The 22846-nt window shown below is 39.4% G+C and overlaps 1 protein-coding gene across 3 annotated transcripts in view; it reads right to left on the reverse strand.

Annotated features, from left to right (window-relative positions):
* Positions 1–22846, reverse strand: part of APP (amyloid beta precursor protein) — a 194249-nt gene that overhangs the window by 142857 nt on the left and 28546 nt on the right. For all 3 annotated transcript variants that reach the window (XM_058019171.1, XM_058019170.1, XM_058019169.1), the window contains exon 2: positions 6700–6867. In XM_058019171.1, coding sequence (XP_057875154.1) covers positions 6700–6867 — 168 coding nt within the window. The remainder of the gene's footprint in view (positions 1–6699; positions 6868–22846) is intronic.

Below are 22846 nucleotides of genomic sequence, written 5' to 3' on the forward strand. Positions count from 1 at the left end.
ACCTGTGCCAGTGCCTCACCACCCTCACATGTCTAATATAAATTTACTCTGTCAGTTTGGAGCCACTCCCTCTTATCCTGTTATTACATGCTCTTGCAAATAGTTTTTCTACCCTCTTCAAAATGGCTGAAACATAACAGCTGTATATTTATAATAGATTTTTCTTTACTTAGGGTAACCATCACACTTTATGCCTCTTATGTCTTAGGCTTATTATTTATTAAAGGAACAGCTGCTACCAGTCCACACTACACAGCCCTCTCAGGAGCATCTTGGGCCAGGAGTTGGGCTTGTTTTTCCCTCCCTCAGCCTCAAAGCAGAAGCACTCTCTGAAATAGTATTTGTTTTCCATTTCATTTCTTTAAGACATGCAAAAAAATCAGTGCAGGGAAAAACAAGGGGGAAGATTTTTTTATTATCAGCAAAAGAAAGACAGGAATCATCTTGCAACATATGCTCCAAGTCTTATTAGTCACTTGATTTGAAATATATTTCCATGGTAGACTACAGTCAGGGCTAAAAATCCCAGCCTTCTTTCTCAAGTAGGTGAATATACTAAAGTTTAACTGCAGGATAAATATACCATCAGTAGTAATCCTCTATTTCCAAGCAAATCAAATTTAAGTACTGGCAGATAGAGTGCACTAGTTCAACCTTTGCTGTGGATGAAAAGCTAAACAAAATCTAAGAGCTCAATAATCAATGCAAAGAGTGCTAAGATAACATTCAGTCAAACTTTTAAGTGTGACTGTACACATCTCAGAATATAACAACCCCCATTTCTGTTGAAAATGTCATTTGTTGTTAAGGACATTCTGTGCTGCCAAAAATCTGTATGTTTCCCTTTTCATTAAATGGATCATTTTCTTCAGAGCAAAATCTATGGCATTTTAGACTGCTGAATTTCAAGTAGTGCAGGTTTAAAATTAATTTTCACCTTCAATACTGTGGCCATTAGCTTTGAGAAACTAGAAAGGGCACATTATGCAGCCTAGATAAAAAAAACAATTTCTATTGCAGTGAAAATGATAAGGTGGAGAGAAACCATTATCAAAGCACTAAGACCACTGTCATTGTGCCTCAAATTTTCAATAAAAAGCAGGCCAAACAATTTTTCTCTTTTCAAAAACCTTGTCATCCCTGGCAGTTTAACAAACTCTTTAGCAGGAAGACAAAGACCAGAGGGAAGGAACTGCTGCCATCAGTGCTGCCTGAAGTAGCCCCCAGGACAACAAAGTAGGATTATCAGATATGGTGACAAGAGGAAGCTAAGCAAGTAAATAAGAGATGGGGCAGTCATTTGGTGGCCCATGTACAAAGCAGGGGACATCTGGCGATTTTGGGGTGAGATAATGTCAAAGCTTTAGTATGGTCATACCCCAGCTTGTACTGGGCCTGGCTAAAAGTGGTTTTTGGGTTTCACAAGCAACATACCTAAATACATGGCACAAAATGCCATGTATTTAGGTATGTTACTTGGGAAACCCAGGGGATTTGAGAAAATGACAAGATAACAATTTCTGGAAGCATTATGGTTAGAGATCAGAAATGTCAACAGTGTTCTGTCAACAGTTACAATGAATTGCCTATTACAGGAATTTACCCTACTATTTCCTGCTCCATGTAACACTAAGATAACAGTTAAGAATGTAGCAACATGCAGTTATAGTTTTGTTATTTCTGGGGAGGATTTTTGTAAGAAATACACACTGGGCACAAAATGGTCATGCATCCCAGTGATGTTTAAAAAGAAAGTGGACACATGTCATGACTTTACAAAAGAAACCAAGCAGTCATGAGATGCCAAGTGTAACACCTCCCAAAGCCAACATTCACTTTACATCTGAAAGCTACTCTGGGTATCTAGCTAAAGATTGCAAAGCAAGCCAGCTGCTGATTACAAAGTGCACTAGATCTCCAAACTCCCAGGTTTAATTCATCCTCACAATATCCAGACCCAAACTTACTTTATTATAGTAGTGGTTTGGTCTTCCAGGAAAGGAAAAAAAACAAACAGCTACATGCATACTTAAAATGGAATTAGGCATCTCCAAATGAAACTAAGTGGGGGGAAAAAACATGCATTAGACAAAATAATTTTTTGCCAGCTGTGACTGTTTTATAATTCATTTTGGACAGGGAGTTCAACACAGATCATAAAATAATTTCAGTCCTTCAAGGAACTCATGTATGCTAACTACTAGACAAAATTCTGCACATAGTAGCTGCTCAAAATTGCTAATATAATAAACATACACCAATAGCTTCCATCTGAACACTCTTTCCCTTCAAACAGGGAATGAAGCACACCTAAATTAACTTCCTACTCTGCATATTCAGTAACTATGAAAGCAGGCTTTGACAAAGGGCAGGCTCCAGATGGGTTTTATGAACAGTCTGGAAGACAGGAGTTGCAGATTGACCTGCAAAAGCACCTTCCTATGACAGTAATGTGTAGGTGGGGGCTACTTCTCCCATAACAAAACAAAACAAAAGGCAAATCCAGGAACAGTGGTATCCACCTGCTTAGGAACACCAGCTAACAACCCATAAGGGGCTATTAGGAAGAAACTTTTGCCAGGGATAGTTATGGAGTAATTGTGTGGCATGACAGGCTTTTCCCAAAATTCCTCAGAAACAGCTGGTGCTGCAGTGTCAGCAGCAGGACTCACTGACCAGTGCCTTGATCTGAAGTGTCATCTAGATCACTCAACATCTTAAGAATTCTGGCACACAGAGCTGCAAATCATCCATATTTACATCAGTGCCCTGTTGTTCTAGCATCTGCAGCACTTGCACTTGACAGCTCTCTGCAGATCAGGCCCATGCAGTTTTACTTCCAGTAATGGGTACAATCCATACAGCAGCATGCTAACTGGCTTGACATTAAAAGAAACCACTAATAAATTGTACTTATCTATACAGCGTTTCATTCCACTCAAAAAAGTTTCCTTTTATGATATTTAAAAAACAAACAAACAGGAAGTCACCAGCTTACACTGAACACAAGAAAATGTGGAGATATGCTTCCAGTACCACTTCCTGTGAGTTCAGTGTTAAACTGAAGTCAAGGAAGCTGGAAGGCAGCATTCAAGTATCTTCCATGTCCTTTCAAAAAAAACCAATCTACTGAGCTTTGCCATATTTAAACTGTGTGATGCGTTGTCCAAATACGAACTCTGACAGATGCACTGAACTCCCACTCAAAAAAAGTAAAGCAAAACCAAGCAACATTAATCTTTAAAACATGTGGGTGGTTCTGCTTATTCCCTCTTCCTCCCTTTCTGCTCTGCAATGCTCCTCTACTGCTAATTCCTGCATCAAGACTTCAAAATCCACCTAACCTGGCAGAGGACCACAAGAGGAAAGAACGAGAATCTCAAGGTTCACAGTACATCTCTGCAGGAGAAATACAAGTCCCTCTATAGTCTGTGTGCTCTGCCCACTACTCAGGCCTCTAGCCTTGCATTGTCAAAAACAGCTCTTTTAAAAGAGTTAACAAGGAGGCAGAGGAACAGATATTTTTGTATTTTTTATTTTTTGAAAAATACCTTCAAGAAAGAAATCAGAGCCAGAAATTATCTTTTTTTTTAATTAACAGTGAGCAGAGTTTCCTTATATACTAATTTTGTATTATTTTAGAGCCAAGGAGCCACAGAGCAAGATCACTGCACTTGCACATGGGGTTTCCACCCAAACAGCTCTTTTTGGTGTGTCCCTTCTGGTCCTCCCCAAGCTGGAGGAAGAACTGGGTGCATGGGCTAACTCCACAGGTTTTACCACAGGAGTGCATCCCCCCTTACAAAGCAGTCATTATCACAATGCCTGGAACAGTGCTCACAAGGGATCTGCAACAAAAACCAGATGGACAGACTTCTCAGTGGAAGTACAGGTGGAACATCCAAGCCTTCTTTTGCTTGCTGTAACTTCAAGGCTCTGTTTGGATCTGAGCAAAAAAAACCCAGGTCCTCAGCAGATGGTACAAAGAGCTGCTGCTACAGCAAGAGTGAAGAACCAAGAAAGCTGCCACAGAGCCAGGGAACATGAAGGCAGACACAGGAAGAGTACCTGCCTGCTGGATTAGCAGAGCATTAAACTCAGCCTCTGCCTAGAGCAAGAAGTAAAGCACACAGGAAGAAGCAATCCTTCTTTTGGGGGAAATAAACAGCATTAAAGGAGAGAAAAGAAAGGAAGGAAAAGATCATATTTGGCAAAAGCAATCAAAAACGAGATTTTTACTTGGTACTATTCCAAGACAAGAGGTACCACATCTCAGCCTTGCTGCTTATTGCTTCCTGCTAATGGGAAAATGCAAATTTGTCCCAGTCCCTGACAGCAAGTACCATCTTGCAGCCAAGCTCAGTGTTTTCCTAAGCGAGGAAAACACTAGGCATATTTGGAGTATCAACCACAATAACAAGGAGTTCCCCAAAGCTAAGAAGCCAGTTTGAGTTGCATTTACTAGCAATCCTCTACAAATTAATTTCTTTGGTAGAAGCGGGTGCTGTTACCCAACTCTTCCATTTCTCTTGTTGGAGTCATAGGTAAGTTTAATAGCAAATACTAAATAATATTTGCTGTAAAATATTATTTAATATTTAATAGAAAATATTAAATAATATTAAATAATAGCAAAGCATCAGTGTCATTCCCTAGCCAAAGCCCAACATGCCACAGACCTGGTCAAAGGGGTGTGAGGAAGGAGGGAGGACCATGGGCAAGACTTGTACAGATCAGGGAGCTTCTTCCATGCTGCTGAGTTGGATCAGCTTCCATGTGGCTTTTTGTTTTAAATTGCTGTCAGCAGATCTGAACTTCCTAATATCTGCTACCCATTTCTGAATTTTTTACCGGCATTCAAAAACCTGGGGCTCACATGATTCCACCCCATCCCAAAACACCTGCTGGCAGTGACCCCATTGCTGCCACATGATCTTGCACCCCAGACCACCTTGTCCCTTCTCCATCAGCTGCCTGTAGCAGCTGCACTGCACATCTCAAGGGAGTTTTTATGTGATTTTTAACTCAATCATTGTAGTAAAACATTACTAGCCCTCCTAAAATACTATATAAGCAGTTGGACTTCACAATAAATTCGGATTCTTTGACCATCACACCGATCCCCATGTCTCTCTCTCATCGCCGATACTTGGCAAATGACTTTTTTCCTTAGGGAGTCAATTTTTCTTATTAGTCTCTTAGTCATTTAACAATCTATGTCTATTACCTTCTGATTGCTTTTGCTTACCTCTTCCCTTTACTTTTGAGAGGGCTTTTTTTCAAATGCCACCCCAAATTTCAAAATCACCCAACATTCAATTGACAGTCACACTCTGAGACCTTGCTCCAGAATCCTTCTCTGCCTGCAGAATTTGTGGTTGAATCCCCAACCAACTGAGATACTCATGCCTTAAAAGCTCCCAAACATTTCAGTCTTACTTCCACAATTCACATATTTATTTCTGTAACTTCAGACAGACTCACTACCTTTAGTCATGGATGCATTTTTACTTAGTGATGCTCTTTTCTAACTCTTTTCCTCACCCTCAATAATTTCATTATGCATAAATCAACTTTCTTTAGATAACCCAAGAAGACAACAGAAAACCAGAGGAAATCTTTGGAAAAGTAATAGTAGGACAGGTTAGGGTAGGCTAGGTATTTTTGTTAGTGATAAACAAAAATATGAATTTCACAAAGCAATTTTCTTAGTAAAGAGTCAAAGCTACTGAAGAATCAATTTCAATTGCCATTACAATATCACCCTTAACATTCTGCTCAAATGCAATAAAAACTGAATAAAACTCTGCAAAACCTAGAAAGAACAATCAGTGGGTGAAAGGACAGGGATGAAGATGCCAAGAGAACAAAGATCTGAAAAATAAATGATCTTGCTTTCTAAAGAAATAGTTTCGCAGCAACTGGTTCGACATTTAGGAAATAAAGGAGTCACTGCTATGGAAATATGCACTAGTCCTTACTTAAAAAAAAAAAATGTGGCATAGTAAATGTAAGAATTAAGACAACTTAAAGCATGTCCTTTTGTTCTCCTGCATGAAATAACACATTTTCTTTTCAAATTGTCACACACTGCTACAAGGTTATTGTACTATTACATCAGGAGACAAAACAAAATCAGATCCACATGTTCTTAGGATATAAGCAAGTGGGTAAGAAGTTTCTGCTCTCAAATATGAAATCAGTGATTGTGACTTCATCTATAGGGGAAGCTTTTCTATTAAGAAACTCTGAATGGTTCTGTGTGCAGCAGAGGCCATTAACTCTGGACTGCAAAAGTGCATTTCAGTATCATGGCAGAATAACAGATGCCATGTTACAGCTAACCTTTCCAAATCAGCCCAAAAAGCCCAAGGGCATTTTAAATAATAAATTGCCACCTCAGCTTTATTCAAAACACTAAGAAAGAAGTCCATTGCACACATACTATACAAAAACTATACCCCAAGGGTAGAAGAGAGAGAAAATTTTCCAGCAGTCCCAGTGACTCTCTCAGCAACCAATTCCTGAAGCTGTTTAAACAGGTGCTGGAGAAAACCTCTTAAGAAAAGACAAGAAGGCAATGGAGCAAAAGAGGGAAGATTCCCTACAGACTGAGCTCTCCAGCACATGGATGCACTTATGCTTTTGAAAGAGCAAAAAAAAAAAAAAAACTACAGTAATTCCTGAGACAGCACTTACCTCCTGGCAGTACTGAAGAATTCCTTCTTTTGTCGCAATGCAGGACTTGGTGCCAGAGGGGTCTGATTCCCACTTTCCATTCTGCACATTCATATGCATGTTGAGTTTGCCACAGAACATGGCAATCTGAGGTTCTGCCAGCAGCCCTGCATTTCCATCAGCAGGCACCTGCAAGGAGAAGAAAAGTTTTAATCTCATAGTTGACATTTCAGCCCAGCCAAAGCAGCAACAGGTCAAGCAAGTCTCAGACAAACTCCAGACTCATCCACCTATTGCAGCAAAGACCAATTTTTTTTATTCAGGGAGATGTGAGAAATATAAATGGGGTGTTCATACAAATCCAGATTACAATAGTGTAATTTTAAAGCTTAACTGTCACAGCAAGCCCCCAGCCCAGTAATAATTAGCATTGACTCCATTATTCACAGAAGGCTGATGAATTTCTTTATTTTATTATTACTATTAAGAAATTGCTTTCATAGACAGTTACAATACACCTGGACCTAACTAGGCCACTAATCCAAACACCACCACCATTGGGTAATTAAGAAACCATCCTTTGGTAAACAAATCTCCATAACACATTCCACATTTTCACAATAACAGGTGCAGCAAGTGAAGATAAGAATTGTTCCTCATTCTTTTCTCTGATCTTCCCACAGCCTCTCCCAGAAACACCTGGGAAAGTTATGTGTTGCTCTGTGTGACCAGAGAGGTGCTGCCACACTTAACCAAACTGTTTTGTGGCCCAAAACTGTCTTCTTACCAACTTGGGCTAAACATGGGACAATGAGCACAGTTGGAGCACAGTTAATAGAAGTTTAATTTTCCAAATACAGCGGTTGTAATGTGGGGGAGGAGTTTACTAACAAATAAATGGAAAAGTAAAAAGTAAACAAGTTTTTAGCACGAGTTTCTAAGAAAACCTCACAGTGTATCCTTTTCCAGGCACCTCAGTAGCACACTGCCTCTATTTTATCATGTCTTATGAAGATGGTAGGTTAAAAGCAGCTTCCATCAAAGCTTTTCTTGGATTGAACCTCAAAATGGAGAGGGGCTGGGGAGGTATCAGAATGGCTCTGCTGAAGGTTTAGCTGACAACCAAGAATTACAGAACACCACCTCCCCAACAAGCATTAAAATACCAGGCTCAAGATGGGCTCATCCTCTTGAGGCACAGACACTGCCCATGACCCCAAACCAAGCACTGCTGGGGCACAGAGCCACACATCAGAGGCACCCTCAGCACAGGTTTAAATCTCTGCCATGGTACTACAGCACTGAGGACAACAAATCAAGAGACAACCCCTGAAGGTATAAGGTGAAAGGACTGGCTTTTTGTTTGACATCTGAGGAACATGACACGCAGAGAAACCTCCTCTCTGGGTTAGGTACCTCAAGAGACAAGTCTACAGCTCCCCACTGCCCCTCACACTCCAAAGGCCAGTTGGTCATATTCAAGGTGCAGCAGAGTATTCGTGTCAGTTTAAATATTTATTTTTAACCTTTCATCTCTTAGCTTGAAGGCTTCTCAAGAGGAAAATTAAAAGCCTTTTAAAAATTCACAAAAAAGAGAAGAAACAGAATTATGGCATCATAGGAGATATGCAAACCCAGGATACTAGTTTGACTTTTTGTTCAAGCACAAAAAAGATCTCGTGAATTTTATATGCCTACAGTACTAAAAAAAACCCTAAAGTCCACACTAAGAAACACTGTGAGAGTGATAATCTAACTATCCATTGGATTCACATTGAAAGTGAACATGTCAAAATTAAACCAAGGCTTTGTTTGGGGTTTTTTTAAGAGAAAAGAGAGAACATTTCTTGTCCTGTTTTCATAAGATGTTAACTTGTTACTGCATTTCAGCTCAATTTTTCTTCTCCTGTGCAACAAGTACATTCTGTACAATTTAAGAGCCAACTATCACTGTTGTTCCACTGGGTAATTAGAGAATTTTCCAGTAACTGGGATGACACCTTGTCTTGGCTTGCCTTGATCAAGAAAACTATTTTGCATACTCTCACAGGTGGGGATATTACAGAAAAGCAAATCTAACCAACACTAAAGACTGAAATCAGAAAACAACTCTGTACAATGAAGGCCACTAGTTATATAACTGCTTTGGATATGGAAAGAAGAAGGACATAATTCAAGTGTTTTCTCTTCAGATTGGTGAATTTAGGACAAAACAAGGTCAGTCTTAGCAAGGCCACCTGAATGGCATCATTTAATTGTTGGAGCCTATCTTTATAAAGTAGGTGTTTCATAGTATTTTTCTGTTTGTTCTTAGAGAAAATAGTCATTACAAGTATTTATTTCATGTCAAAATGTTGAATTACATACAATTCAGAAAAAAGAAATCATGTAAGCATTAGGAGACTAAGATGTAGGGAATCTGTTTCTTTTCTATGCTAAGAGGTAGTAGAGATGCCTTTGCTTTCCTGTCTTTCAGGTCTGGCAATTTAACACAATTATTTGAGGAGAGATGCACATGGCACGCTGGATGCCATTTTTACTATTTCTGAGACACTCAAAAAGGATTTTGATAGCAGAGTACAGAGGACTGAAAGAAGTTTATCCAGTTGCAGAACTATAAGGAATACCTTGTAGTGTGTGGAGTTTTTTAGCTCACTGCCATTCCATCACAATATCAAAAGGCCTCTTCCTGTCAAACACTATCATTATTTAAGACAGAAAGCATAGCCCTCTCCCTGCTTCCACTCTCTCTGTCATTGCTTTCTGCAGTTACAAAGACAATTATTATATCTGCTAATTGCACTTCATAATCCCTATTTAACCAACGAGTGTCAGCTTCTTTCACAATTCAGATTATATTCAGAAAACAGAGGCTGCAAGGTTTTACCTTCAAAAGGTTTTCCATCAAGGAACCAAAGTAACACCACTTCAGAGAGCTCTGCTATTAACTTATAATTAAGAACTACAACATAATATGGAAATAAGCCTCAGATCTTTTATTATATATTGCTGTTATTAACTATTGAAACATCTAAAGCCATTCCCCAGAAGTCCTCAGACAGCTTCTGTGATTTATATTGCTTTATTCTGCAAATACTAACCTGAAGCCACTTTTATAAACATTCAAAGTCTACTTAATTTGCAATAAATACTTAATTTGCAGTAACTTTCAAGGAGAGGACGTTCAGTAACGTACCTGAATGATAAGCACAACTTGCTCAACAACAGCAACTGTCCTCCTTAGTTTAGGAGATGACTAAAATAATCCCTCCCTGATTTTAATTTTTAATGCTAGCAGTTCAAACTGCTTTATTAAGCATATCCAATCATAACATATCACCCTTCCAACCCCTGGCTGTGCTTCCTCCAAACTTTTATACCATATTTGGGTTGAAATCTAAGGTTTCTCATTAACTAAAGCAGCACCAATTTGCATACATAGCAGTTTACTTCCTCTATGGCAATTAACAAAAAAAAAAATCTGTCTTTGAAGTGGGGCCACTCATAACTCTTTTTCCTATAAAGAACAGATGCAAAAATAGAATGAAAGGATAAAAATAGAATAAAAGGATTCTCTGCTTGCCTTACACATTCAGTGAGCAAAACATAATACATAGACTTGTTATTCCCAGTGGAAAGACCAGTGTTTTTTTTTTTTCACTGAACTGTCTGGTCTGCTGTACCCTACAAGTGAAGATTGTTGCTCAGTTATAGAAGCCTGTAGTTCAAACTGGGCAAATGCCATGCAAATACAGGCTTATATCACTGGACACAAATCCATGGCTTCTAGCCCATCAGTTAGCCATCAATTTTGGCAGACTGCAATCTGCTACACTCGGCTCTAGACCTCTTATTTAAGCCATAAAGTATTTGTTCTCCTAGCTTTGTTAAGGATCTTCTCAGAACACAAATACTTTAAAGACTATTTGTATTTAAAAACCTGCACATGTAGATTCACAATGAAAAAATCTCCTTTCTTAAAAATAAAATCAGGACAAAAAAAATTTAAAAAATAAGCCACCTAAATTAGAAAAGGAGGAAATATTAAATTACTGCCTTGTCACAATTTTAGGATGTCTGTTTGTCAAAACCAAGGAAAATTTTCCATCTCTTCACTCTTCTTTAGAGATAAAAAAGACTAAGAGGTTGTCAAAATCAACATGAATAACTCAGAAACATGTTTTATTGTATAATATTCACACAGAAACATCAGCAGCAATTACTGTTGTCAACAGCATACAGAAATAGGTCAGAAAAACATTCTACTCATTACGCAGTTAAATTGCTCAGTACAGTTGCTCCTCCTGCAAGATAAACATTTATCACAAACAGTCACAGAAAGAACCACCTTCCTAACCTGCAAAAACCCTGTGAACATCCACATCTAATTCACAAAAAAAAAATTGGTTGAGAATCAGACTGCATCAAAAAGCAGCTGGAAAAGAAGTTTATCTGGCCTGACTATAACCTGTGTAACCCAACTGCAAATATCTGTGCACTGTCTCCCTGGCCTGCTTCATAAATAGTGATGCCAAAACGCATCACAACAGTGCAATACCCACATCTCCACAGCAGTTCAAGGATAACTAACTGCTCCACAAATCAATTAAAAGGAAGTTTTCCCTCATGCCTGCAGAGGAAAATATAATATTCTCAAAACTTTCTCCTCACCCATACCCTTCACAAGGTCCTGAGAAATTGGTTGTATTTATGCCATACATCTCAGTTTTAGTGCTTCCCTCAGGTCACATTCCATCCAAGTACTTGCAGAACAACACCCCAACCCAGCCCCAGGCATTTGTTTACCCTGAAATCAAGTTTAAAATCAAACCAAAAAACATATCAGGACTAAGCTCTAAGTTCACAAGGCTATCTTGTGGAGCAACAGGGAAGTGAGTGCTCCCCTCCCCAAAGACCTGAGTGACCCAGCAACCAACTGCACACAAGAGAGATTCCCAAGTGCATACAAGAGACATTCATAAGATTGAGCAGAAGTGTCTGTATAAAGAGCTAACCTCCATGTGCAGGTGTGAACACACACAAGAGCAAAGCTATTTCCCTCCCTGGAATCACTAGGAAGCAATGAGGCAAATCCAAAGAGCAGCAGAAGCCTAGCACCTGTGCAGAATCTGTCTAGCACATCCTGCACACACTCCCATGCTCCTGTGAGAGTGACTAAAAATTAAAATTTAGCTACAAAAATCAACGTCTCTGAATGTAATCATAAACATGAGGAATTATCACAGGGGAGTATCCTACCAAGTCAGAGAAAGCATATCTTTGCATCAGCTACGTGAACATAACAAAAACACATTGCTCTGTAAGTGCAGTGTCAAGAGCTACTTACCTACCATCACCACTACCACCACCATGTCTGCTTCAAAATAAATCCCTAAAAGCCACACTCCCACAACCTCCAATTTGAGTGTCTTAATTTAACATGTGAAGGTGCTTGAATGCATCTAGAGGAGAGGAACAAAGCTGATGAAAAGGCTTTAAAGGAATGACATCCTGCAAGAAAATCCTCAGGACTCTGGGCTTACCTAGCTGGATGGAAGGAGGCTGAGGGGTAACCTCCTTGCTCCCCACAGCTGCTGAGGAGGGAAGTGCTGAGCTCTTCTCTGTGGGATCCAGTGATGGCATGCATGAGAATGGTTCAGCCCTGTGCCAGGCTCAGACTGGACATTAGGAAGCATTTTTTAACCAATAAGATTGTCAAACATTGGAACAGGCTTCCTGGAGAGGTTGGCAATGCCACAAGACTCTCAAGCAGCAACTGGGCAATGCCCTGAGTAACAGGTTGTAACTTGGTCAGGCAGCTGGACTAATGACCACCATAGCTCCCTTCCAATTGAAATACAGCATTCCATTCTAGCCTCTACATCACCATGGTCACAACCAGACCAGGAGTGCCAGCAGTTTGCTATGGGTGATGATGTGCACCACCATGGGCAGGAGGATAATGGGAGGAGCAGGGACAACCTTCCCCCAAAGCAGGTCTTCTCTGGAGTTACCTTAAGAGTCCATACCAAAATTTACAGACCTTGAAGTTAGCCATCAATAGAACAGGAACTGAAAACCCTCAGAGCTAACAGGTATCCCCAGCCTGCAGGTACCAACACACAGTTTAGTCACAATCTTTTGTAAAAACTGCCATTTTGGCAGGAAGAAAAATTATAACATGTAGGCACACAGTTTGTGGAAATTGGAAAAGTGGGGCTGCAGCTGAGCCTCATCCCTGATGGGCTACAGGTGTGCAGGACAGGTGAACAGTATTGAAGGTAATGAGCCATGGAGTGCCAAGGTGCACTGACCAACCACCAAAGGGTACAGGGGGCACACAGGTGTCATGCTCTGTAAGATGAAGGGTATAAAAGGTTGTACTGAAGAGCAATAAAGTGCTGATGCTTGAAGCCTTCTTTGGTACCAGTCATACCTCCACTTTCAACAACAAACAGCACGACCAAAATTACCCAAGACTGGAAAGAATTTCAGGAAGCATTAAATCTAGTGTAGCACCAACTAAACATTAACATAGGGGATGACGAGGTAGAGAGAGTGGAATAACATCGAGATTTTATGAGCTGAAGAAAAAGTGCATTAAGAAAAGATTTAAAAAACAAACAACCTAATCTTGCTCCCAAGCTATTCATTTAGATTTTGAAACAGTCTTTGGTTATTTACATGGCTATATGTGCTGACTAACAGCAGTAGGGTAAACAAGAAAAAGACAAATCCTCTCAGAATTAATGATCTTTTATTCATCTAGAAAAATAGGAGATAAAAAAAGATGAAATTCAGCAAGTGTGCAAGTTTGACAAAAGAAGTGTCTAATGATACCAATAAATATGACAAGTGTTATGGTTTATTTTGGTTCATCTACACATACAGGAATGCTAATGATACTGCATTTAAATTTCATAATCTGCAGGGCTCCACTACTCCAAAACAAACATAAGACTCTGTTTTACAGGGCAAATCAAAGTTTTGCACTGAAATAAATCACTATAAACCATCTAATTCCAGCATTGTGTTTTCTATTTCAATGCTCAAAGCCATTATAAAATAAATATAGGAAGTAAAAGAAAAATAAGAGTGCATTTCACAGCAATGCAATAGACCACAGAAGTACTCCAAGCTCAGTAATAACTTCTGGGGTCCTATCATATCCATGAAACTCACTGCTGTAAAACTAAAACTACAAGGTGAGAGCAAATACTTTAAAAAGACCTAAATTCTAGTTTGCATTTACATTAAAGCACTTTTTTTGGTGGTGCAAATTTTATATTTTAAGCCTATTTCATTGCATGTGTACCTGGGTAGGTGTGAAAAGGAAAATTACTATATGCAGTGTAGCAATGAGGGATAAAGACAGACGGACTCCCTTTTAGCAGTCATAAAGAGAAACTGTTTATTGCAAAAAACCAAGCCTTTTAATGCTCTAAACTTCAGCAGAACAAGCATGCACTGGCTGCCTGCTACTGCAGGTGCTGCTGCTCACATTTTTTACCCAACCACCTTTCTGACCACCCAGTGTCCATGTGTGTCCCCAAGCAATCGCTGCTCCATGCGCGAGGTGGCCATACACTAGTTAAACAATTTGTTCTCTGGTAGTATAATCTGGTTGAACCTTTCCCGGAGTGCTTTCTGCTGAGCAAGAGTGAACAGAAGTGAACAGGATTTAACAACGGTGAAAAGGGCCCATATTCTGTTAGGCTTATCTTATCTCCCACAATGCAGAACCAAACTCAATAATAGGGAACAAATTTAAATTCTGTCTGTTCAGTAAAAAATTGAAGATCAATCCTAGTTCAATTAACTTGATAGTGAGTTTAACATTTGAGCAATGTCAGCTTCTCAAACAAACTTTATCCCTCAAATGCCAATGCTCAGTAATTTATTGACTTGTTTTCATCTGAAGTAGCTGATAACTGTAAGGCGGCCTCACATCTCATTCATCACATTTCCACTGCTGTGCTGGTTTTGCATTGGAGCCATTCATGGAAGTGATGTTCTAAGAGAAGTTCCTGGCAGTTTCCTCAGTGTCTGACAAGAAGACCAATCTGTAATTAGCTCTGAGAACTGAGAATCTGTTTGATCACTGGGAAAGCTGAACACACCTCTATGCATCTATATGTTAAAGACAAAAAAACCCCAGGGGGGTATCTTTTCCTTCTGGCCTGGAAGCCAGGGTAACAAGGCCTGTCTGGGCCAGGCTCTGCCATGGGGCCAGGCCCCATCAGCTGCCGGGCAGGGGAGGTGATCAGCCCCCAGAGAGCTGCAGCTGAGCCCCAGCCTGGCTGCTGAGATCCCAGCCAACCCCCAGAACAGCTGCTGAAGAAACCTCCATTGTAAAACTGTTCTGGCCTCAAGCCACCCAGCCCAGCTGGTCACACGGCCATCTGCAGGTCCTGGGCGACATATTAATTCTTTCAGTGCACACATGAGACTTGTAGACCTTCAATCATCCCTCAGGTGAGAGAAAAGGACAGAGTGAAGACATAGAGGAACAACATGAAGACACCAAAGTCAGTGAAGAAAGACTTAAGTCCCAGATGGGAGAGATGAGGAGATGCCTTTTGTTTTGGGCTGAAATCCTCTTGTAAAGCTATGGAGAAGAATCATTTTCCTACTGTAGAAAGACAACACTAGATGACTGAACTAATTAAATCTACAGAATTATTACTGCAATGCAGCAACTATACAATGCATTTGTGAGCTTCTCCAAGAAAGAATGGAAGCTAAAACCAATCTGCTCAGAGAATTTTTTCCTATGTTCCAATCTGGAAAAAGCTTTCTCTACCTGGGCAAAATTCACCACAGCCAAAAGAGCTGTAATTTTCCTAGTGAAACAGAACGTCCACCCTGCATCAACTGGATTTCAAAGGAAGCTCTTAGATGGCTATTTTATTTTCAGTATTACTTGCATGCATTTCTTCATCTGCCCTTGATAGAGAGGCACCATCTAGATTGCTAGAACAACTCTTCCACAGACTGCAACACTCATGTTATTCTCCAAATTATGCAGTCTAGAATCATTCTCTGCTGCCATTGGTCTGAGCCACAAACATCTGAACAAAGCCATGTGAGAAGTCTGATGTAATTCACCAGTTTTAACATGAGGTGTTTCAGCTATTTTGCACTATGACTGCACTCCACGTGTATGCCAAAGGTCCCTCTCATCTTCCTTTTGATGTAGAACTATTCTTTGCTCAAGGGGCAAGTCTGTGACTCAGTCTGCTCTGCAAGCCGTCTGACTAGTTGGGTCACTCGAATTAATATTATATTTAGAAAAAAAATCATCTCCCAATTTCATTCCACAAACAGTGTGAAGATGAATTAAGAAAATATTTCTGGCATTTGCTGACTTTAACCACCAAGTGTTTGGCATGATGAGGACTTGATGACTGCTACAAGGAGGAACATGCCCAGAAGATCCTTCCTGAAATATTTATGCTACTCAAGATGCCAAGACATCTCTAATTAGACACACCTTTTTTTGGCACACAAAAACACCACTATAAGCAAGCCAGAAGGAACTAATCTGTCAACACCACGATTAAATAACATAACACATTACCTGGATCACTTTCAAGGCATATAAAAAAGCTGGACAGAGCCAAATAGATGGTTGACAGACTTCATTCATTTTGAGTTGAAGTTGAGTCAATCCTTCCTCTATAAAAATCTATGAATTTTATCTCTCCACAACATGAGATGAGGGAATTAGTACAGCATTACCATGGTGAAACAGATCCTGCCTTGTATCTGTTTCTAGGGTACTTAAATTACCCGTTACTAAAAAAAAACCAAACAAAAAACAAAACAAAAACACCCCGCCGAAACTTCACTGTCCCACTAGATGCAAGCTGTTTTCATATCACTGTACACCCAGTTGCTGGTTTTTAAGCAGCTACTCCATGTCCATGGGATTTTTCATAATAATAACTTGAAAAGAAAGTCTGGCCTTCAACCTCTAATGCTGTGCACTCCATCATGGACTCCATTCCCATGGTCTCCAACATAAAGCCATTTCTCCATCTCTCTGCCTTCTTAGACAGCTTATTTATTTCATCCACCAAACCAAAGACAAGACCATCATTATTGCATACATAAAATATTAATAAAAATAAAATTAATAAAAATAATTAATAAAGAAAAATACCTTCAGAAGTACTCAGCATAAAAAGGCAGAAGTTTGGGGAAGAATAAAAATATTCCTTCAGTCTTTCAATTGGGCATATTTCAGGTTTCAACTCTACAGTTTGAATTCTGCATCCTCTTTTACTGATTAAATGCTACTGTACATGACTTTCATACAATTGTGCTAGTGCTCAAAAACAAGAACCTTTTCCTTTTCAAGATCTATGAACAAGAAACAAGAATAAGGAAAAAACCCAAGCAAATGAAGACACAGTGAAGCCCTCAGAAACAACCCAGCAGCTTCCTTCAGCAGAATGGGCAACAGTAACACAGGATGAGCCCCAGCACCAATTCTCCCTTCGGCAGGGACCACGCACCAGGTACATTACAAACATACATACATAGCTCTCTGCACAATCATGATCAACAAACAAAAACATTATTACTGGAAATAATGAGCCAAAGAGGTACAGGTTTGACCGTGCAAACCAGTTATTCTATAGAACGCAACTCTTCAGCTTAAAAGGCTAAGCAAAAGCACAAATTGGATGTGAAGGAATTCAGTCAGCCTCAAATAAAATAAACCTCTAATGACACAACAATCAGAAAGTTAGTTATGTTAAGCCTGTCTTTCCAAAATCCATTATTCACGAGATTCAAGAAGAAAACAGGGGAAAAAAAGCAAATAAGTAGGAAGCAGTATGGGATGAGACCAAATAAATGTTCAAACCTCTCTTGCCAATACATGAAGGCTACCCTACAGAAGTACACTAATTTTTCCAATACATATATTTGCATTTTCAAACCCTACCTCTGGTATCTCACAGCAATTGCTCTCTTGAAAGACACAGCCTACAACTGAATTCTTCTGCAGATGGTCTTCAGCAGAAGCTTTACTGATTTCAATATTTGGAATGCTAACCAAATAGACAGTAGAGTACCTTGTATATGTTCTCACTCTTTCCTATTTAGAAGGTATACTCCCACCATGAGTTCTGGATTTCTGATCTTATTGAATGCTATGGAATATTCCAACTGTTGGTTAGGTCTGGAAGCAGGGAAACTAGAATTTGTCAATCCAAAAACTTTCTTCCACTGTGGTAGTTCTACAGTAATTTTCTAATAATACAGAAATAGGTACCACAGGCAAGTTTAGTTATGCAAAACATTGAAACACAAGAAAAACTGTGCTTGAAAACTCTTGCTCATCTATGGGAACACTTGTTATTATGGTTGGCAGAACCTTACACAAACATCTCTCATTCAGACAAGGATAGAGAAAGCAATTGATTGAAGAGGTGAACCAAAGGCCAAAAATTTAGAGTATGAGTTTCTGGCTTTTTCAACTATACCAAGGCCTCAGAGTCCTCTTCCAGGTCCACCCACTAACAGCAGCTGCTCTCGGTCTCAACAACGGTGATAGCAGAATAGACAGGTTCACACACATTTGATTTGAAAGCTCATGAGAAGTACTGCATTCAAATGCAGCACCCTTAAAGACTATATTTCAAATTCACATTAATTGAATTTAACAGATTTTCATGAAAGAGACTAAGATGAGCTTGGAGGCAACTTTCAGATCCTCAAATGATGAAGATAAATTAGATTATCCATTGTTAACTATTACAGCCAGATCCAAATAAGATGACATAATAAAGATGAAGTGCTGCTTCCTTACCAGTAAGTACACAGAGATCATTAAGCATAAAAAAAACACCAAAGCATTATCTCTCTGCAAAGGAGGGTAAGAAACCCTCCAGGTTTTTTAATTATGTTGGAACCACATACTTGAAAAGTGAGCACTTTTTGTCTTAAATAGCTCCATTGTATTTGGAACATGTAAATCCTTCAAACAGTGAGTTACTTTTGGGGATTTTTTCATTTGTCTTTTAACTGAATAATCTGGAAGATTAAAACATCATCTTGCTTTTGACAGTTGTCAGCTAGAGCATCCTGATAAACCATCATCCCGAAAGAGAAAACAGTACTATGCTTTTCCACCTCCCACTTGTTGCTTTATTGAGCTGTAATAAGAATGAATTATACCATGAAAGATGTCACACACGCTGCAACAATGGAAAGAAAAAGATTTTATTTGGCTACTGAGCCTGGTGTTCTACTACAGAAAATCCCACTGAACACTAATGCTGCCTTGTGCAGAGAGTACAAGGAAGCCCTATTTCCATACACTAATAGAGAAACAATAGCTGTCAACTTTTATTTAAGGTCAGCTAGGTAACAGTGTGCAGTGAAAGCAAAAATAACGTGTATTTTATTTCACTTGATGCAACATCCAAGGACTGTAAGCAGGGATGCTGACCCTGACAGGGAATTTGACCAGAGTACTAAATGTAGAGCACAAAGTCTATACAAGGTCCCCACAATCCAAACACAACAGAGCAGAAACACAACAGTTTATTCCTCCTCCAATTCTCCACACAGGTATATCTGCAGATATTAAGAAGTACTTACAAACCACATTGGCAAAAGTTGCCCCAAGCTGCAACAAAGCCTCTTCTATGGATGTTTCTTCCTCTTCTGGAAGAATATGCTCTCTGAAAGTGGCACAATTTCATTTTCACACACAGGGCAAGAAACCTTTAAACCCAAGATGTCTTACACAGCTAGGCTCCATTTCACCTGTTGTGCTGAGAGATTGAAAGAAATGGTACCACTGAAAATGTAGTACCAAATACAGGTGACATCAGTAATTACCTCAATATCTGCTCTTATTCCACAGATTAGCTAAGGTAATCTAAGGCAACCAACACCTGCCTTCCATTCCCCCCATCACAAGACTCCCTTCACATTCCACTTCCATTTACAACCCTGTTCTGCTGCTGAAAGCAGCAGCAGCCATGCTCAGCAGCCACAATAACTTTGACAGGATTCCTTGAGGCACAGCAAAAGTAAGAAAATAGTAAAAAGATGACCTGAAAATATAACACAAAGGTGAAAAGTCAAAGCAGGGATGACTCCATCTTCATATGAGCCTTGAGACCATCTCAAGCACTACCTTCAAAACAGAAAGATACCAGAAATTACTTAGTGCTTTCAACCCAAGACAGGTGAAAAGGTCAGATCTGCACTGGGGCTTACAGTTCTTCTCCTGCGAGCTGGCAGCAACAGCCTTCCAGCAGGAGACAGATTCTCAGTGAGCTATAAGCAGGCAGCTCCTCCCTTCCTGTCCTCAAGCTCATGAACATGGTCACAGTTCCCAGCATTTGCCAAGATGTCAAGAGGGCTCAGCTAAAAACAGCACAGCAGCAGTGCTGGGCTCCAGAGGCTCTGGAAACCCTCAAAAGAAGGCAGCAATTCCCTAACTTGTGCCCAGCCTAGGCTTAGCCAAGATAAGTGTTCTTCATCACACTCAGTCTGGAGTGGTGAGGCACTTCCACACAATGCAGAACCCCAAACTGAGATTTATTCAAAATAAGGCAATTCTTCGTATTACATTCACAGTATGTACACACATACCAAGGGGACTCCACTAATGGTGTACTTCCATATCAGCAAATGACCCACAACCACAATATCTTGAAAACTGAGTATTATTAAGATTTCCTCAACTCATTCCAACTGGTAACAGAGTTCTTCCTTTTGATGACAGGACCACATGTCATCCTCACCCTCTGCAGTCAGCTAGTGTAAATTATGTGGTTCTTCCTTTTGTTAACATAACATGGAATAACATCCATTAACACCAGCACTGTTTTTACTAGCATTGTAAAACCATGAGGATGGCTGAAGTTGTTTCAAGGTAACAAAGAGTATCATCAAAAGCATATGTACTTAGTTTCAGATATTCCTTAATTTTCTGTTGCTACGTAAAGGTAGAAAATAAGCATTAAATGTATACTAACAATGAGCTCATCCCAGGCTCCCAAAGAGTAAACTGTCACAAAGGCATTTTTCTTCCTCTAACCATCCCTTACTTTGGCAAACATCTGTCCACCTTATTGATTTACAAATGCAAACATCTGAGAGAATTTTAGTACTTCTGCAAGAATTCCTCAGCTTTTAACAGGGAAAACACAGTTACTGTTTTTCTTCCACATTCACAGTGAATTAAATCCATACCCGTGTTTTTCACCATGCTGGTAAATCTTCAGAATATGTTTGCCTGACACTGACAAGTTTAGAGTCTACAACATACATCTCTGACAACGTTACAGAGAAGAATAAATTAAATGCAGATTTGTTTTAAATGTCAAGCCATCAGTTTGTAGCCTTTTCAAACAAATGAGGGAGTGAAAGTATTTTTTCTAGTGCTTGCAAGGTTTCAAGGTGGTCATGTCATCAGACATTTCAGCCTGTTCTCACAGGACTTGCAAAACTCTCCTCCTCACACAGATACTACATTCTGTCTCTGGCTCAGAGAACCTTCTGAGATATTAGCTATCTACCCACTGTGATTCAAAACATTTTATTAGAATCTTTCAAATGCAATTAGCCTGATGTTGGGGGTTGGGTTTATATATATTTTTTTCTTTCTTCTGATTTATAGAATTTTTTCCCGTAAGTTGCTAGGAAACTAACTACTGGGTACTTATGGGTACTTAAGAAAGGGAAAAGAAAGTAACTGAAGTCCAGAGAGGAAAGTAAGCTTGTTAAAAATAATCAGAGCTTTTAGCCAATATTGGCTTCACTTCATTCCAAACACACCATTGAGGAAGCTAGGAACGTTAAGGACTGAAAAAACCGAAAAAAACCAAACTTCTGTAAATCCATATTTGGGGATATGGAGGTATTATTATTGTGCTATCTGTATATTAAGCTGCTTACAAAGTCTGTCAGGAAAAAAATTCAAAGTTACTATGCAATTTACTATTGCTAAAATTTGATGAGAAACTCACTTGAGAGTTAACAACAAATTATTAGAAAAGCAAACACTCCAAATCAACTCTGTTGACCAAACACCTTCTTCAGACCACTATTTGAGCAGTCCTCTCATTCTTTATTCTACTGAAAACAGCACATGGCTACAAAACCTGCACTGTGCCAGCTGCCATTCAGTCTTCCATGAATCACAGATCTCCAGCACAACACAAAAACACTCAAGCATTTATTCTTGGAAGGGATCAGTGTTACATGCACAATGTTTTCATTCTGAGCCTGCACAGGCAATTTGTTTAGTACATTATAATGTAAAAAAATGCACACGTGCAAATGCAAGGTAACAAATTCTTCCTCTTCCTTTGCCTGAGACAGCTCATAAGGGATGGAAACCAGAGCCTTTAACACAACAGGACATCTCTTTCCTTCACATTAGTAAAATGGGACAGGCTGTAACTGAAATACACCCTACAACAATAGGTCCCTTCAGAAGAAGCTAATTCTGGTTTTTCTCAGAGAACAAATGCAGTAAAGAAGAGGGTGACAAGAATAAGGGGATGCAAAGGAGGGGAAGGACTCCCACTTCTTTCACCTGTATTAGCCCACACCACCTGCAAACCTTGCCCAGACAGCTCTGCTGACACTTAAAAAATGAAAATATAAGATTAAAGCATCACAGAAAACATCTGTTTCTTCTACATTCAGTGAAAGCAGAAATAACATACATTTTATTTCACTTGATGCGACATCCAAGGACTATAAGCAGGGATGGTGACTCCTGACAGGGAATTTGACCAGAGTACTAAATGTAGAGCACAAACTCTACACAAGCTGCCCACAATCCAAACACCACAGAGCAGCCACATTCAGTTTTGGAAACTGAATACTACATTCAGTTTTGGAAAATATTTGCAAAGACAGTTCCAAAGTAAACACCTACCAAGTTTCAAGGAACACAAAAACAAATTAAAGAATGCAAAGCAGTACTACTCCAATAAAAATCAGTACTTAGGCTGTCTACAAAATCTATCTCTGAATTCTGAGCAAATGAGAAGAAGTAAACAAAAGGAACCTTTTATTTTTCCTGCACAAGAAAGACTCCAATACTGTATATTTGGTATACACTGGTACAGCAATGACAACTACATCTCATATTCCAATTAAATCCTCTGGGGAATACAAATCTCTA

Source organism: Melospiza georgiana, chromosome 2 (assembly GCF_028018845.1).
Source record: "Melospiza georgiana isolate bMelGeo1 chromosome 2, bMelGeo1.pri, whole genome shotgun sequence".
NCBI classification, from domain to species: Eukaryota; Metazoa; Chordata; class Aves; order Passeriformes; family Passerellidae; genus Melospiza; species Melospiza georgiana.